The following is a 19302-nucleotide window of genomic DNA, read 5'->3' as shown; positions in this document are numbered from 1 at the left end:
TAATGTCAAAATACAGGAATTTTGCCCAATCTTTGGATTATTAAGAATTATAAATACACTTAAGTCTCTAAAATACTCATTAAATATCCTTTTACACAATAGTAGTTTGGCATTTAATTTTTTATATATTTTTTTATTGCTGGAAGGTACATGCACTTGCAAGAGAGACAGAAAGAAAGCACTGTTCAGTGGGATATGGCCATGCTGCAGTTCGTTTTCCTCCATTTCTCCAACCCATCAGGATTTGGGGCAGGCAAGCACTTCCACCTGGTGTGCTTTTTCAAACCTTCAGGGCCAGAATTCATACTGTGGTCAGCCATTTGGTCTTCAGCTCACTGTGCAGAGGGCTTGACCACTGTGCTAACAGGCCAGCCCAGTTTGACAATTTAGATTTGAATTATAGTTCCAGCTAATGAAAGGTGACATGACCTTGGAAGTTTATGTTATAATATTTGCTAAGTTTTAACATGAAAGCAAATATTTGAATTGTGTATTAAAGGAAATTTGTTTGCCTGTTGAATTTTGCTATTACCTATCTTCCATTTCTTATCCTTGACTGCAGTTTTAGACAGCTCTATAGACGTACTTAAGAATTTAGAGATTTATAAAATTAGATTAGTGTCCCCCATCATCAGTTGTAACACCTTTCAGCAGGTTCTACCAGATATATCGAATTAGTTTTCTCAGCTTTAAAAAGGTTCTTTCTTATATTTTACATACACTAACTATAAAGGCTGGGTTTTTAGTCACTTAAAACTTGGTTATTGACTCCTCAAATAAACAGTAACTGATTGTTCAGCCTCAATCCCTTCTCCATTCTCCCCTTAGGATCTTGGGCACGCACGCACATGCACCCGGTGTGAGTTTAAGCCACCGGGTCCAGGACTCCAACTGCAGTCAATTACATGGGAGTCCAGTGACATAGACATTGTGCCAACTGCTGGTCCCCAGAACAGGCAGAGAGTAAATACATTTCCTCACCTACATTGGTCACAGAGGGGAGGTTTAAAAATCTTAAGGTTCAAACTAATTTCAGATTTTAAAATGACCTCTTAGTTGGAAGTAAAGTTTCTAAGAAGGGGATTAAACATTCTGGAATGCAAGAACTCAAAAATAGGTGTCCTCAATTTGTGGTGGTTCTTCCTGTCTTAGGCTTTTTAAAAAAAAAAAAAAAAAATGCCTGGGAACCACCAGTTAGTGTAATGGCTATGTCGCTGGACTCCCATGTAGTCGACCGCGGTTCGTGTCCCGGACCCGGTGGCTTAAAACTCACGCCGGGCGCATGTGCATGCGTGCCCAAGATCCTGAGAGGAGAATGGAGGAGAAGGGATTGCGGCGTGACCATCCCCCCTGGGGGGTGATTTCTCACTTTCTGTCTCTATGTCTCTCTCTGTCTGTCTGGCGAGCACACGCGCCCTACAGTGAAAATCTCTCAAAAAAAAAAAATGCCTTAACTTATGGCTTTTTTTTTTTTTTTAGGTATCATCAGAGAGTCTTATATATTGATATAGATATCCATCATGGTGATGGTGTTGAAGAAGCTTTTTATACAACAGATCGTGTAATGACTGTATCATTCCATAAATATGGGGAGTACTTTCCTGGCACAGGAGACTTGAGGGTAAGACTGAATTCTCTCTGAATAAATATTATGAGATTAGCCGAGGAAGTTATTAATCCTATACTAGAACTAATATTTTTTTGAGTCATTGATTTGAAGCTTGTATGCAGGATCAACTTCTTTTATATGCTGCAACATCTGCTAGAATTTGCTTTTGCTGACTATAAGCAAAATTTTAATGACACTTTCCTTAAAGGACTTTCCTTTTGCTCGGCTGTTTTATTTGGTTGAATAGTTTTGAACATCCATGAAGTATGAAGCATTTCTCTTAATGCTCATTTTGAATCTTCAATACTACCTGATAGTAGCCCTCATTGCTATTGATTATAATGATTGGTAAAATAATATTAACTAGGTCTTATTCGATTTCTCTGCTGCCCTTTTAATTTTTTTAATAATTCTTCAATTTTGACCAGAGAGAAACAGAGAGAAAGGGAGGGTGAAAAAGCAAGCTGCCAGATCGGGGACTCAAACCATGGCCAGCCATGTAGGAGTCCAGTGCCTCAACCACCACACCACCTGCTGGCCCCCCTGCCCTTTTTATTATAATTTTTTTTAACCTTAAGCTTCTTAAATTTGAGAACCCTCTGGAAAAAGAAAGAATACCTATGGAAAGAGAAAGAATACCATAGCTGATCCGTTATATTTCTGTTACCTTTTCTGTTTGGTACTCTGTATTTAATGAATGTGAAAACAACTGCTTAAGTACTATTTCTATAAACTCATAGAGGTTTAATTTGTCTTCCCTAGAGTTTTTTTGAGGCAGACTACGTGAATGAAGATTGAAGTATATTGAGAAGTTTAAGCAGTTGTTGAACTAATAGTTCAGTCTGGATTATATGGGAGTTTACTCTTAGCATGGCAGTCATCATACACTCTTGAGTTGTCTGGAAAGTTGTCATGCATTTTTTGCATAGGAAAATACGTGATGACCTTCCTGACAACCTAATATTAAAGTTATTTTTCAAACCAAGTTTAGCATCAGAAATTTAGAAACTAGCTTTATTCTTCCAGTGTATGACTTTATTTGACCACAAGGTGGTGCTTTTTTGACAAAAGAGTTAATGGTGGTAAAAATCTTTCCATAGTCATAAATGGGTAGAAAGTCAAATGTTTAGTTTGAGTTCAAATTGTTTGGCTATTAAATTTTCAGGTATATAATTTTATTTGCTCACTAATTAGCTATTTCAACTTCTCCCTTTCCCTGCTTAATCATGTCAATAGACCAGTGGTTCTCATTGAATAGTTCCTTAACTAACAGGATTGGCATCACTTGGAAACTTGGTATACATTCTCAGGCTTGGAAACTCTGGGTGAATCTGCACATTAATCTTTGGAAACTACCCCTCTAAACCAATAGAATACACTTGTTTACAGCCATCTTGGTAGGAACCAAGCAAAAGCTTTCTTGGCTTTAAGTTTAAAGAATGTGATAGTTTCTCTGCAGTGTAATCCTAATTAATCTTAGAAGGGGGAAGATGAAAGCCTCTTTCAGTTTAACAGTAGATAGCTGTCACTAGAGTTTCTTTTTAGTGTTTCATAATTCTTGTTTGGAGTTGTTGGAGAGAATGTGCATATGAGATTTGAAAATGGCTGTCAACATTTGTTTTCCGCATTTAGAGCTTTATAATAATTGTTGGGTCAGCAGAGAAGTCATAACTTTTTACATTAAAAAAAGTCAGGACTTTACCAACAAGCCATTAAATGAAACATCATTCTGATGAATGACATTTGGATATTTTTAAACATCCCCAAAGTTTTATGAGGAAACTACGATCCATTATCTGTGTGGCTAGCTGTATTGGACTTTTTATGAAGCTCATGTGTAACTTTGGATAGTTTAGTAGAAACTTTTTGCCTCGTAATTTATTCTGAAGCAGAAATGATGGCTACAATGAACTTAGCTCGTTGTTTAGTTAGAGTAGCCTAAGCACAGGGAAATAGAACTGTAGAATAAGAAATGGAAGAGGTAGAACTTGGCCCAGCAAGGACAGTAGCTCTGAGTTGCCAGGCTTAAAGCTACAGTGAGAAGTGCAGATGGCCTTTCTAAATTCTGAATCTTAGGGTCAAGGTTTATTCCAGCTGTGTTTTAGGTGTGCAGGAATATAGGGGTTCAAAATACTTCCATTTATCTACATGTGTACAGTTTGCATTTAGCTTTATGTAATTTAGAATTTCTTTAAGAATAGCTATGAGAGGAGTTAAGGTCATTCTACTTGCTTTCTCTTCATTAGACTTTGGGTCATGCAACTCTGATGTTGAAGGTAAATGATGAAATGATTTTTTGTAAAGATGGGTTCAAACAAAGATTATTTCATGAGAAATTTAGGGAGAACTTGTACAACTGTACTTGGACAACTTGTTACAAGGACTTGTACAACTGTTAAAACTATTATATAGAAATATTTCTATTACATAACCTTTACTAGAAATATATACACAGTGATACATGTGCATACATACATACATAACATTTATAAATAAAATTAGGGTATATTATGTTTAAGTGTATTTCAGTGTGTGTGCATGAGCTCATATTACATACATCTCATATACATTTTCTGTTAATGATGAATTTTGTGGATTGATGTAATAATTTAATAAGTTCATGTTGCCTGTAACTGTTTTTGTTAAATTTACTCTTAAAAATAATCATTCTAGGTTAATTGAAAATGTTTCTTTTGGGCTTTATTAACAATCTCTAAATATTGGAATATGCATTTATTTCCTTCTATAAAATTACATGCTTGCTGTCCTAAGGTAATGTTCAAATTAGGTCTTAGTGTTTGTTCTCTTAATCTTTTCAAAGTATTATAATAAATCTGTTTATATATTTTAGGATATTGGTGCTGGGAAAGGCAAATACTATGCTGTCAATTTTCCAATGAGAGATGGTATAGATGATGAGTCATATGGGCAGATATTTAAGCCTGTAAGTATTTTTATTTTCTAAATTGGAATGGAATTTATTTATTTATTTTTTTTGAGAGGTTTTCACTACCGGGCGTGTGCGCTCGCCAGACAGACAGAGACAGACATAGAGACGGAAAGGGAGAAACCACCCCCCAGGGGGGATGGCCACGCCGCAGTCCCTTCTCCTCCATTCTCCTCTCAGGATCTTGGGCACGCACGCACACGCGTCCGGCGTGAGTTTTAAGCCACCAGGTCCGGGACACGAACCGCGGTCGACTACGTGGGAGTCCAGCGACATAGCCATTACGCTAACTGCTGGTTCCCAGAATTGGAATGGAATTTGGTGATATATTAGCAATATTGAAATTTGTTATCTTGTGCCTAGATTATCTCAAAAGTGATGGAGATGTATCAGCCTAGTGCTGTGGTATTACAGTGTGGAGCAGACTCATTATCTGGTGATAGACTGGGGTGCTTCAACCTAACTGTTAAAGGTAAGCAATTTAAAGGGGAATATTCCCAGGAAAATGGTTTTTCTCCTAACTAGGAATGTCCCATAGGAGTTCTCGTAGTTCTGGCTGCCCTTTTTTTTTTTTTCCCTCTTGAGAGAGATTTTTGCTATTGGATGCATGTGCTTGCCAGAGAGACAGAGGAAGAGACAAAAGCAAGAAATCGCCCTCCCAGGGGGGGTGGCCATACCATGATTCCTTTGCCTCCATTCTTCTCTTAGGCTCTTGGGCATGCACGCACACTCACCCAGTGTGAGTGAGCCACAGGGTCTGGGACTTGAATGGTGGTCAACTACATGGGAGTCCAGTGATATGACCTTTATGCCATCTGCTGGTCTCATTGTGTGCTTTTTTAACACTGAACTGTGTGCTTTGTAATTTTTGTCTGTTGTTTGTGTGTATAAATGACTACAGTTAATCTTGTTTTACTGAATTTGGTCTTTATTTTCTCAAGTTTATATATGCACTTATACAAGAAAAATTTTACGTTTTTGCAGTCCCAACTCTGGCAAATATTTTTAACATTTTAGTTGATTCTTTTGTTAGTAACCTTTGTTTAAGTAATATGCATACTTTGTTACTTAATTGGATTTTCAATTTTAGCTTATGTATTTATGTCCCATTATATAAGAAAGAGGTGTGTTCTTGTCATACACTCAGCCTACCTGTGTCTCCATTTTTACATACCAGATTTGTGGTTGTAGCATTCAGTGTTTACAGAAGTGGCAACATCTTTAAAATACATGGTTAGTTCTTCTATCTTTCCTTCCATAATTTGTTTCTCTTAAGTTTGTTTACTTAGTTTCCTTTTCACTCACTACTATACTGTGAGTGTCTGCATCTCTCCCTAAGTTCAGATACATCAAGTAGTTTGTCAGTTTTACTTCCTTAAGGAACAGTCATCTGAAATGTTCCTGGTTTGGAGGAGTATCCTGTTGAGTCCTGGCAGGATATGGAACTGTTTTTTGCTTCTCTATTTTATTGGATTTTCCTGGTGACCATGTCCTATGTCTTCCTCATTAATTTTTTTTCCTCAGATTTTGATGGAGCACATTTTCAAGAAGCTTTCTGAGAAAAGGTGTTTAGGAGATTAGGAATGCTTCTACCAAATACTTAAAATTTGATGGAGTATTGAAGTCAATATATGATTGAAACCTAGTCCACAAGCACAATATTCTTTTGCTGAAATGAACTCCTAGAATATAAGGATAGATCTAAAATTGTATTTAAGGTTTTAAAATAATACATAAATTAGAAATTATTTGGAAAATATATGATTTTGGAGTGTTTTCCTTTTTTTTTTCTTTTCTGTGCGAACTTGGAAGGTAACAAGTTATTATTCTCCTTCAAAATCTCTGGTAATGTGTACAGAATTCTCAAGTAGAACTTCTTCCAGAACAACATTGCTAAATAGGATTAAATAGGTAAATGCAGATATTAAAATCTCCTTTACTTAATGTTGTGATTGCTGCTCTAAAAGCCAGCATTACAATTAGGGTATAATCCCTTACTCCACTTTGTATTAGGTTAAGCCATACAAAATTGATTGTTCCTTTTCTTGGTAGGCCCATAGTTTTTGAATAGCAGCTGATTTACATTGCTGACCTTAATGTGTTGTTAATAGCCATCTGTTACTTCAAGATGAGTATGAGCTTCTTAAAATGATCTACCTAATGTGCTCTTAAAATATGTATTAGCTTTTGGTTTTTCTGTTTAACTACCTAAACGTCCATAGTATTTTTATAGTTTAAAAGTAATAGCTTTCATAATCATAAAATGTAGCATTTTACTCTTATAATAATAAATCTATATTCATATTCTATTTGAGTTGACTGATGGAATTTCAGTTGTATAAACCATATCAGGGCATTTGCAGTTCCAAGTCTTAATTCTGAATCTCTCCCCTGCTAGCTTCAATTCAGATTTCTCTGGTCCGCTAAAGTCAGCTACCTCTTGTCCATCGCCCTCTACCTTCATTTATGTTCTTGATGTTGGATTCTTTTCCATTCTTCAGTTTTATAGATTTTAGATTTTTTTCTTTTTAGGGTATTTTGCTATAGGGCTCATGTGCTCATCAGAGAGACAGAAAACAAGAAGTTCACCCCCTCCCAGGGGGGCAAAGGGCAAGGCCATGCCACACTTCCCTCTCCTCCATCCTCCTCTTGGGATCTTGGGCACGCACACACACGTGCCTGGCGTGAGTTTGAAACCACCTGGTCTGGGACTCGGACTGTTGTTGGCCATGTGGGAGTCCAGTAACATAACCATTACACCATCTGCTTGTTCCCAGATTTTAGATTTTTAAAAAATCCTTTTACAGTCATTTTTGTCAGGCTTTGAAAATAAGGTAAAACTTATCTTTGTTTAGCTAGCTATTTACTTTAAAATCTGTTAAGTTAAATTTTAGTCTACTTTTATCTTTAAAAATATGCAAAGCTGGGGCCAGCAGATGGCATGGTGGTTAAGAGCCCTGGACTACTACTTGGCTGACTGCAGTTCAAGTACTGGACCTGGCTGCTTGCTTTCTCAATTTCCTCCTCTTTCTCTTTTTTTCTCTCTTTCTCCCTCTCTGATCAATTTTAAATGAATGAATGAATAAAGTTAAATAAAATAGTTCTTTTTAAAAATATGCAAATGATTTTTATCTATTATAAAAGAAACCTATGCTTTCCTAACAGTAGTAAAATAGGGGTTGTGAAAGCACCCTCTGACAATTAAAAAAGAAGAAAAAAGTACTTTCTAGGCTGGCCCTATAGCCTTGTGATTAAGGGAATTAGATCCTTCATGGATGACTGCATTTCAAATCATGGCCCCAGTGGCTTGAAAAACACTGAGAGTGTGTGCCTTCACATGTGTGCCCAGAATCCCAACAGAATGGGAAATACGAGGAGATACTGCAGCGGGAACATGCCCCATTGGGCAGTGTTTTCTTACTATGCATCTGTCTCTGGTGAGCTCACACACACTGGCTATTAAAACAAAATGGGACTGTGAATGCAGACATTGGATGTGTAATGTAGACGTTCACAGTAGGCAGTTACGTGGTGAGAACAGCTCGTTTTTAAAAGTTAATTCAGAATTGGGCTGTAAGAAACAATGAGATTCTATCGTTTGACTCAAAATGTTTGAATGTGGAAGACTTACATGTTGAGTGAAGTGAGCCTGACTTTGAAAGATCCATGTTGTATATTCCCACTCTGCCTGTACTGAGTGCTACAGCGGAAAGGTTGAGACTTGAACATGTGATAGTGGAGAGGATGGGTGTAAATGCTCGAGACTGGGTGGGTATGAGGTTAAAAAAATAAAATAAACAAAGTGAATTCTGAATTGGAAGGGAATATTTATAAAACTGTCTTTGGAAAATAGGATTTCAGGTGGTTAGTTTTTTCTTTTCTTTTTTTTATTTATTTTTTTATTTTATTTTATATTTTGGAGAGGTTTTCACTATAGGGCACGTGTGCTCGCCAGCAAGTCAGAGAGAAAGCGAGAAATCACCCCCCACCCCCGGGGGAATGGCCATGCCACAGTCCCTTTTCCTCCATTCTCCTCTCAGGATCTTGGGCACGCACGCACACGCACCCGGCATGAATTTAAGCCACTGGGTCCAGGACTCGAACTACATAGGAGTCCAGCTACATAGCCACATAGTCCAGCTACATTAACTACTGGCCCCCAGTTAGTTTTTTTTTTGTTTTTTTTTTTTTTTTTTAATTCTTTTCCTCCAGCTATTCCTTGAAATTTTTTCTTTCCCTCCTCCCCTCCCTTCTCTCCCTCCTTTGCTAGAGGGTGTGTATACTCAACAGAGAGGGAGAGGAAAAAGCAGCCCCATGGGAAATAGTCATGCCACAATCCCTTCTCCATCTCTCCTTCCTTTTGGGATTCATGGCATGCATGTACATATGCCTGGTGTGTTTCTTAAGCTGCTGGGTCAGGAACTTGATCTGTGTGGTTGGCCTTATGGATCTGGCTGCCTTAACTGTCAGGCCATGGTAACTGCCCCTCCCCCCCACCTGTTTTTTTAAGATTGAGTTATATACCTGCTGATATTGGTAACTTATAAATGATTATTGAGTTATGTTTGTTCAGAAGAAATACTTGTTTTTATATTTTCAAATCTCAACATAGAAATTGAAGGGCTTTTATTTCCCCTCTTTTTATTAAATTGCCACGGAGGATGGTCACACCACAATCTCCTCTATTTCTCCTTTTTTTCAGGATTTTGGGCATACATGTATATACACCTGCCATGTTTTTCAAGCCTCCAAGGCCACGATTTGAACCACAGCCCAGCCATATGGGATCCAAGTCCCTTAACCAGTGGACTATAATGGAAGCCCATTGAAGTATTTTTAATAGTAATAGGTGTTAATTTAAAAACCTTTGATAAGAAAAATACTCATACTATTACTACCTAAATGTAACCCATTGTTAAACTTTGTCATACCCTCTATAATTATTCTATACGTGTCTAAAGGGAAAATTGTAAAAATCAGTTTGGATTATGTGTAATATTTTATTGTAACCTGGTTTCTTTTCCATATAACCTCACTTGACTATTTTCCCATGTTAATAAGAATGTATTCATATTTTAATTTTAATATACTTTATATTTGACTTTTCTATCAGGGACACTTGCTAAAATAACCAGGTATAGCTTATTAAGTGTATTACTGTATGAAAAGTATGTGATGTATGGAGTTTTAAATTAAACGCTTCTTTTTATTTTCTGTTTTAAAATACTTAGGAAACCCATGTTGGTTGAGTAAAATTTTTTTGTATTATCTTTCTAAAATTTATTTTTCAGACTTAAACATGTGTAGGTTTTGTTGTTAACCCAGATTATCTTTGTCTTTAGGTCATGCTAAATGTGTAGAAGTTGTCAAAACTTTTAACTTACCATTACTGATGCTTGGAGGAGGTGGATACACAATTCGTAATGTGGCTCGATGTTGGACATATGAGACTGCGGTTGCCCTCGACTGTGAGATTCCTAATGGTAAGTGAGTTCATGATATTTTTATTGTGTGAGTTGTCGGTGTATAAAGATAGATGTATGAAGGATTAGAGTAATTCCAAAACTATACAGATAAAAGAGCACTCCACGTTCACTTTTTAAACATTCTCTTTAGCATGCTTCTGAATTCTCTGTGTAAACTTATATGAAAACTAAGCTTTTAATATGTAATTTTTATTGTTTTTATCTTATTGTTTTCATTGTTTTTAATAGAGTTGCCATATAATGATTACTTTGAGTATTTTGGACCAGACTTCAAACTACATATTAGTCCTTCAAACATGACAAACCAGAACACTCCAGAATATATGGAAAAGATAAAGTAAGAAATCACTGAATTGTTTTGATAAACATTCATCCTGACAGAGCTTTTCCGAGGCTTTAGAGGGACACGTGCAGTGGGTCCTTTTAGCTTTATATGTCAAATATTTCCTTTGTGATTTTAAAAGGATTTGCAAGCTCGAAATCTCAAGTTATTTTTTTAAATTTCCTTAATTTCTTCAGTTAATGGAAGTACTCAAAAACATTTTCATTTTCCTTAAATGTATTTTTTAATTGGAAGGGGATATATAGTCTTTATTGTTTTATGTTCAAGTGAAATTTTATTTTCATTATCTAAAACATTTTATTAAAACTTCATCTTTATAAACCGAGCCTTTAGAGAGACATCATACTTTAGCATGGATTTATGTCATCTGCTATAAACTAGCTCCGTGACATTTGACAAGTTCATTTACTTATGTGCTTATGTTTCCTCAGTATTGCCATATTGGATAAAACAGTACTTACCTTTTATAAATTGAAATGATTCATTGAAATGATATAGGTAAAACAATCTGTTCAGTAAATATTTTTGTTAAATTCATTGGTTAAGCTAGATAACAGGTGTAAATTTTTGTCTCGTGTCTCCTCTTACATGTAAGTGGAACTTCAGAGAAACTGAATTTTGTCTTCACTCTGTATTTGCTATTTAGACAGCGATTATTTGAAAATTTGCGCATGTTGCCTCATGCCCCTGGTGTCCAGATGCAAGCTATTCCAGAAGATGCTGTTCACGAAGACAGTGGAGATGAAGATGGAGAAGATCCAGACAAGAGAATTTCTAGTAAGACAATGCCATGGTGTTTACTCTGTTAAATTTTTCTAGTTTATTCACAGGACACTTCAAATTGAAGATTGTTGTAGTGGCTGAGAACTTAACTGTAGATTGTTTCATGAGCATGCTATTATTGTCATTGTTTTTCACATTTTTAGCCTGATATAGATTGAGCTTCTTGAGGCCTCAAAGCCTGATTTAAGTGTCTGCAGTTCCAGTTGTGTAAATTGAGAATAATTTGTAAAAATCCTGTATATCCAAAATGGGATGAGTTTGACTGACATTAAGCACTTTCTGTTCAATTTTATGATTTCTTATTGTACTTAATATAATTGTTGGATTTATAGCATAGCAGTATATCTAAATGGTATAGGCATTCTAACATAATTGGTATTGATATTTTTTACCTTTTCAGCCTCCCCTCCCAGCTCTGAAATGAAGGACTGTTTCTTATTTCCATACTCTATTAGAAAAAACACAATTCTTCCTACAAAGTTTTGCGTTTAAAAAAATGAGATCTCCAAATGATTGTTTCTTTGAACCGTTTTCTTCCTAGATCAAAGCTAAATATTTATCATTAAGCAAACCACATTTTAGTTCAAATCTCAGATCATTAAGTACCTGTTAATCCTATGCTTTTACATGTGATAAACTTTTTTTTTTTTTTGAGAGATTTTTGCTGAAGGCATGTGCACTCACTGGAAACACAGACAGCAAGAGTGAGAAATCACCCTCCAGAAGGGATGGCCACACTGCAATCCCTTCTCCATTCTCCTCAGGATTTTGTGCATGCATGTGCACGCACACACACCCTGCCTGAGTCGTGGTCAACCACGTGGGTGTTGAGCACCATGACCACTACACCACCCACTGGCCCTGTGATATACTTTTAAATGTGACAACTGTTCATCGCATTTGTATGAGTGTGCAGTGATGCTTACAAAATTCCTGACTGTTTTTGTCAAGATTTATTAAAATTTCTTATCAGTTCGAGCATCAGACAAGCGGATAGCTTGTGATGAAGAATTCTCAGATTCTGAGGATGAAGGAGAAGGAGGTCGTAGAAATGTGGCCGATCATAAGAAAGGGGCAAAGAAAGCTAGAATTGAAGAAGACAAGAAGGAAACAGAGGACAAAAAAGCAGGTCAGATTTATTTTTTGGTAAATGTGTTCAATTGTAAGGTTTTAAAATTGTATGCTACATTGCAATTTTTATGAGATCCTGAAGTCAGTAACCTAAACCTAAATTATTATTTGTTGTTAAGATAAAGGAAACCTGGGACCAGCCTCGTGGCCTGTTGGTTTTTTTCTTCAAGTTAGAGTTAGGGATCCATAGCACAACCTGATGCACCTAGTTCTGTTGTTTAGCTTGTGGATTCACTCAGTAGGTTCCGCTTTTCTGTCTGTCCTTAATTACATCATTTTCACATTCTTAATGCAGTGGCAGCCTTGGTCTTGCTGTTGTGTACTGAGTAATATCCATAAATTCCTACCATGACTGAGGCAGCGGATTTGACATTTGAGATTTTTTTTAGTTGTTTTCTCTCCCTCTCACCCTGTGGCTTGTCTATCCTTTTTTGGTATTCTAAATTTTGTTGTTTTGGTTTTTCATTTTGTTTTGTTTTTGTAAGTTTTTGCCTTAGGGCATGTGCACTTGTTGAGGAGAGAGAGTCAGAGAGAAAGTGAGAAATCACCCTCCATGGAGGATGGCTATGTCACAATCCTTTCTCCGTATTCCCCTTGGAATTTTGGGCACACATGTGCACATACCTGGCATGATTTTTGAGCCACCGGGTCTGGGACTTGAACCACAATTGGCCCTCTGGTCGTCCAACAACATACCACTAGGCCATCTGCTGGTCCCATGTGTTCAGTCTTGTTTTTTCTTTTTGTTTTTATCCCCCCCCCCCAGGGGAAGTCTCTACATTAGGGACATAGGAGTCTTGCAGTGTTTTTGTTGTTTTTCATTGCCAGAGGTCACATGCTGGTTGGAGGTGGGGAGAAAGAGAAAGCACTCCCAGTGGGGTGTGGTCATGCCTCAGCTCCCTACTCCACAGCTTCATCCTGACAGGACCCTTAGCAGGCATGCACTTGTGCTTGTCCTGTTTCTAAAGCCACCAGGACTGGGACTTGAATTGTAGTTGTCTATATGGGATTCAGCTCCCAGTGCTCAGTGTTCACCCATTGTGCTGTGGGACCAGCACCGTGCCACTGTTAAAAATCCCTCAGCCTACAGGAGAAAGAAATATTACCATAGAAAAGCTTTTAAAAATCTAGTTCAAACTCTAATGTTGAGACCATTCTCTTTCTTCTCTTCCCATCTTGTTCTGGCACTTTGAATTAGGTTTATATAACCAAAATAAAGCCAAAAGTTAAAATAAATTTCATAAAATGTGTAGTGTCAACACCTATTCGTATTAGGTCAAACCAGTCTCCTAAAATGTTTTTATAGAATACCCAAAATAGTGACATTTTTCTGTATTTTTATTGGACTATTGCCTCAAAACTTTAGTTTTCTTATTTAAAGAAAAATTTAGCACATTTGGGATAATTTATTTTCTCAATTCTGAATTTGCAGTGTCATTGCTGTTTTGTTAAAATCATAATCTTTCAGTGGCTAGGGTTAATAACAGTTGGGTTTAGCTTCTGCTTGTGTTTCTGGCTTTCTGTCTCTTTCACCTTCTCACAATTGGTCTTTCAGTTCTTTCTTCCGTCTTGCCAGTTCCTTCTTGCCTCAGAGTCCTTTTAAGTTTTTCGGTGTCTGAGATACTTCTTTTTTCCTCACTCTAAATCTATTCATTCTTTCAGACACTCCTTTAATTTTGTTTCTTCGTGGTGGCCTTTCCTGACCTTCCACAGTGCTGTGCTCTTATGTATATTCTTAACTTCCTCACAGCACCTGTCCCAACTGTGTGCTGTGAACCCACAGAACCAAAAGTTTAAAAATACCTTATTAGGTTGACAGTATGAATCTTTATCATTAAGCAGTTATTGAATGCATGAACAGTAAGATTATATATGACCACTTTTACATTTTATAAGTAAATATGTTATAAAATAAAATTTGTACACTTTATATTGAAATAGGTTTTAATCTTCTTAATTTTTGTTTTCAGATGTTAAGGAAGAAGATAAATCCAAGGACAATAGTGGTGAAAAAACAGATACCAAAGGGTAAATTATTATTATTTTTTTTTATTTTGGAGAGGTTTTCGCTATAGGGCGCATGCACTTGCCAGACAGACAGAGAGAGAAAGAGAGACAGAAAACGAGAAATCACCCTCCAGGGAGGATGGTCACGCCACAATCCCTTCTCCTCCATTCTCCTCTCGGGATCTTGGGCACGCACGCACATGCGCCTAGTGTGAGTTTTAAGCCACCGGGGCCGGGAGGCGAACCGCGGTCGACTATGTGGGAGTCCAGCGACATAGCCATCACGCAAACTGCTGGTTCCCAAATTATATTCTTTATCCAGTGAATTTTATATACTATAAAAATAATAAACACATTTGGAGAAGGGGCATTTATATATATGTGTGTGTGTGTCTGTATGTATGTACACACATATATATATATACTCGAGAAATAATGGATTGACGATGAAAGCATCAATAAACTGAGATGCTCTGGAGTTTAGTCTATTGTTACATAAGACAGTGTATGACATCTTAAACTTAGTTTATACATTATCTCTTCAGCTGTTCATGTGTTACTGAAATAGCTTGCTGTGAAAAACTGCAAACACTAGTATTAGTACTGTAATTAAATATAAATCAGGTTTTATTCTTGTACTAATTTATATGAAATTCTTGTTTGCTGTTATCTTGGATACGTAGTCTTCTGGTCTCCTGTGGTGGTCTTATTTCTATGTATTGATTTGTTTAGTGTGTTGGAAGATAAGTAAATTTGTAACATAGTTTTTAAGTAAAACCATTGAGGACTTTATTGTCAGGAGCAAATAAACGTTTGGCCACACATGATTTTCTCCTAGCCTTTGCAGGGTAACTTGGACTAGATTGTCAAACACCTGGAAGATTAAGGCCTCTTACTCCAGTAAACGCTTACCGCCATCATGTCAACTAGCAGGTTCCTGGGCATGTGCCTGCAGCGCCTGGTCAGCAGGATGGGTCAGTGCATGTAAGCCGTCATCTCTGCCATGTTTAATATTCCATGTTGCCTTTCTTAACAGAGCCAAGTCAGAACAGCTCAGCAACCCCTGAACTTGAAAGTCTCACCAGTTTCAGGAAACCATAAAGAAAAGTCAGAAAATACTGGAGGACAAATGTTTTCATTTTGAAGACTCCTGGCTTCATTTTATACTGTTTTGGCATGGACTGTATTTATTTTCAAAGTGGCTTTTTTGTTTTTGTTTTTCTTGGCAAGTTTTATTGTGAGTTTTTCTAATTATGAAGCAAAATTTCTTTTCTCCACCATGCTTTATGTGATAGTATTTAAAATTGATGTGAGTTATTATGTCAAAAAAACTGATCTATTAAAGAAGTAATTGGCCTTTCTGAGCTGATTTTTCCATCTTTTGTAATTATCTTTATTAAAAAATTGTACTTGGATTATCTTGTCTGTTCATTACTGTGTAAAGTCTTATTTCAGAGGCTAGTGGCGTGATTGTTTCTGTAGCTTTAGAATATTCACAGGTAAAAAGATAGTGATTATAGTTTGAAAGACAATAATTCACTGTTCCTAAGGAAACAGTTTATAGCGATTATTATTTCCTAGTGTAGTAGAAATTCTACCACTTCGCTCTCTGTATCTTAACTAGGCAGTATCAGTGAAGGTGGACATCTCATGATTTTTCTCTGAAATTTATAATAAAAGCTCCACAGTTGAGTTATAGAAACCATCTTTGTATCTAACCAAAGATTCTCAAATATCAGAAGTAAACATTCTAAGTTGAAATGAATTCATAAGCAGAAAAGGAACCTAGCCTCGATGGTAGGCTACATGTGAGTCTTTCGGTACCCGTGTGTCTCTCAAGTAGACGGAGTTCTGTGATACTCAGTGACCAGACTTGTCTGTATTGTTGATTTAAAATGAAACCGGGTATTCAGGCAAAACTGGCCCTGTCTTTTTTTAAAATGCATTTACATGGCATCCCGGTTCTACTCCTACGTCTAGGCTTCCAAATAAAGTAAATAAACACTTAAATGTAATTTATTATTGAACAACAGTTTATTATCCTACCCATTTTAAGACTTGAGGAATGCAACTGAAAATAATGAGAAGGTGCATTCAACCACGGCTTACCTTCTGGTGGTAGGGCACAGACAGATGGGCCTAGGCTTTGGTAATGCACAGCTGTGTGCCCACCCGGATCCATATGTGCTGTAAGTATTTTTTTTTTAATTATACAGAAATCAAAACTTTATAAACTTTGCCATTTATAATTCCCTTCCCCCCATTCAGAAGTAATCACTAAGCTGAAGTTCGTGGCTATCTTACTCATGTTTTCACCCTTTTGCTACATATTGGTTAGTGATCTATACAACTATGCCATTGTAAAAAGGGAGAAACTTAGTTCCTTCATTTGAAGAATATTGAAATGTATTTAGTGTTTTGAAGCATGCATGCTATTACACATACACTTCTGTAGCTTGCTTTTTAATTTCATTCAACATTGAGGTCTGTTACTTTCTTGTTCCATTATATGTGAGCATTGACTACATTTATCCACATCAGTAGTGCAGTGAGTCTCTTTGGGTACATTTCTTTACTTTTTTTTTTTTCAGTTGCCAGAGGATATGTGTGCTGGCCAGAGAGATAAAGACAGGAAGAAAGACCTCAATGTATAGGACAGGATGTGTGTATGTATGAATAAAACATTGTTGGAAATTGAGGAAAAAGAAAACACTCTCCACGGGACCAGCAGGTGGCGTGGTGGTTGAGGCGCTGGACACTCCCACATGGCTGACCAGGTTCGAGTCCTGAATCTGGTGGCTTGCTTTCTCACTTCCTTTCTCTCTCACTCTCACCATCTGTCTCTCTCTGGTCAAATTAAATAAATCAATGAATAAATAGAAATTAATAATTATTAAAAAAAAGAAAACTCTCCAGTGTGTGTGGGGGAGGGTAATCATACCACAGTCATCCCGTTTCTCTGTCCTGTCTCAGCTTTAGGCATGCACATTACATTGGTAGGTTTTCGGGCTGCTGAGGCCGGGATTTAAACCATAGTTGGCCACATGGAATCTGGGCCCCTTAAGCACTGGGCTATGTGGCTGGCCCTTGTTTTTCTACTTAACAGTAAAAGCATTGTCTAAAACTAAAGCTTCAGGAGAACTAGTTGAAACAAGCAGTTTCGACCAAATGATTCTGTACAGTGTTAGCATAGAAAAACCAGCTTATTCAGCCAACACAAGATCTGTTGGAAGAATGAAGACATTTAAAATACATTTCTAGATAGAATGTTCTGGTGTATAATGAATAAGATCAACTTAGAAGGATGTCCAGATAGATACCCTAATACATTTAGAGAAATTAATAGACGATAAACTTTGTATTTGAAATTGACATGGAGTGATGACTAATGTTTAGAAAGTGGATAGCCAAAATTAAAAACAACAAAAAACAAGAGTCTTGTGCCTTTTAGCAGAAGTGTAAGAATTAAATCAGAGGGGCGAGCAGGTGGCATAGTGGCTACGGTGCTGGACTCCCACATGGCTGAGTGTGGTTCAAGTCCCAGATACAGCAGTTTGAAACAGACCAGATGTATACACGTGCATGCCCCAAACCCCATGAAAATGAAGGTGGGATTACAGTGTGACCATCCTCTGGGGAATGATTCTTTTTTTCACTTTCCCCCCACTGTCTCTCCAGAGCATGCATACCCTATGTCAAAAACGTATAAAAAAATTAAATTGGAAAAGAAAAATGAAACCACAACTTAAAAACCATGAGAATTGTGTAAAAAGCAGACGGAGTGCAAGAAGGCCTGTGGGTGACACTGAATTCAAACTGAAAGAAGTAATGTATTTGACAGCAAAACCAGTTGTGTAGGCCAACAAATTTAGAAGCCAGGTCAGGACAAATGACAGGGAGGTGTGAGAGGCAGAGTTTAAACTTCCCACAATTCAAATTGTGTAAAAGATGTGAACTGGGGGAAAACCACAAGTTCTTTAATGTGAAAATATCTTCAATCTTACAAATTACAAGCTGCAGAGATAATGTAAGTTTTTAAACCTATCATGTAGATTCAAAAATCAAGTGTTGGCATGAATTTTAGGGAACTCCAGGGTTTAGTAGTCAGTATAGCCTCTTGAGCTTAATTTGACATTCTATCCCAATCACTAATCTGATTCCCAGAATTCAAATGCGAGAGATTTATACTGTACTTTATATGTAAATTGGCTTTCAGAAGCCTTTGTGCTGCATTTTTAAGATTAGAGCCTAAGGGGCTGGCAGGTGGCATGGTGGTTAAGGGCACTGGAACCCCACATGACCAACCACAGTTCAATTCCCAGACCTGGTGGCTTGCTTTCTCACTTGCTCTCTCCCTCTATGCCTCTCTGGTCAAATTAGATAAGTAAAGTTAAATACAATAATTCTTTAAGAAATTAAAAGATTAGAACCTAAGTATTCAATAGGGAACTAGATAAATGATCATTGAAAGAGTGCAGTGCAGCCATTGCAAGTATGAAGTAATGGAAAGATCAAGACTCACCATGAGATGAAAAGGAAGTTGCAGGAACGTGAAATACAGCTACCTTTTGAGAAAAAAAGTATAGAAAATTATTTGAATATGTAAAAGATTTTATTGAGATACTTCTAAAACCAGTACCATTTGGAGCATTGGCAGCTTTCATGGAGATTTGAATGCCAGACTGGATATTACACCTTTGCACAGATTTTCACTTTATTAAGAAATGGAAGCACATAATTTCTGGTCAAAGGGATAGAAGGGTTTGTTTTGTTTTTGTTTTGGAGAGATTTTTTTTGCTATAGGGTGTGTGCACTCGCCAGACAGAGACCTAGAGACAGGAAGTGCTGTCTCTAGGTTCCCAAAGGGATAGTTTTATGCGATCTTACAACTCCCTTTTTCTTGGTTCAAATTATCCCTCAAAATGACTTGTAGAGGGAACCAGCAGTTAGCATAATGGCTATGTCGCTGGACTCCCATGTCGTCAACTGCGGTTTG

At 37.0% G+C, this 19302-nt stretch overlaps 1 protein-coding gene across 2 annotated transcripts in view; it reads left to right on the top strand.

Annotated features, from left to right (window-relative positions):
• The window catches only part of HDAC2 (histone deacetylase 2), a 31917-nt gene extending 16196 nt beyond the window's left edge, over positions 1 to 15721 (top strand). For both annotated transcript variants that reach the window (XM_006157019.3, XM_006157018.3), the window contains exons 6-14: positions 1480 to 1621; positions 4461 to 4553; positions 4920 to 5028; positions 9899 to 10039; positions 10271 to 10379; positions 11032 to 11162; positions 12142 to 12297; positions 14270 to 14327; positions 15343 to 15721. In XM_006157019.3, coding sequence (XP_006157081.1) covers positions 1480 to 1621; positions 4461 to 4553; positions 4920 to 5028; positions 9899 to 10039; positions 10271 to 10379; positions 11032 to 11162; positions 12142 to 12297; positions 14270 to 14327; positions 15343 to 15373 — 970 coding nt within the window. In that variant the 3' untranslated portion in view covers positions 15374 to 15721. The remainder of the gene's footprint in view (positions 1 to 1479; positions 1622 to 4460; positions 4554 to 4919; positions 5029 to 9898; positions 10040 to 10270; positions 10380 to 11031; positions 11163 to 12141; positions 12298 to 14269; positions 14328 to 15342) is intronic.
• Positions 15722 to 19302: the final 3581 nt, after the last annotated feature.

This window comes from Tupaia chinensis, unplaced genomic scaffold, assembly GCF_000334495.1.
Source record: "Tupaia chinensis unplaced genomic scaffold, TupChi_1.0 Scaffold000527_1, whole genome shotgun sequence".
Classification (NCBI taxonomy): domain Eukaryota; kingdom Metazoa; phylum Chordata; class Mammalia; order Scandentia; family Tupaiidae; genus Tupaia; species Tupaia belangeri.
This window is presented reverse-complemented; position numbering and strand designations above follow the sequence as displayed.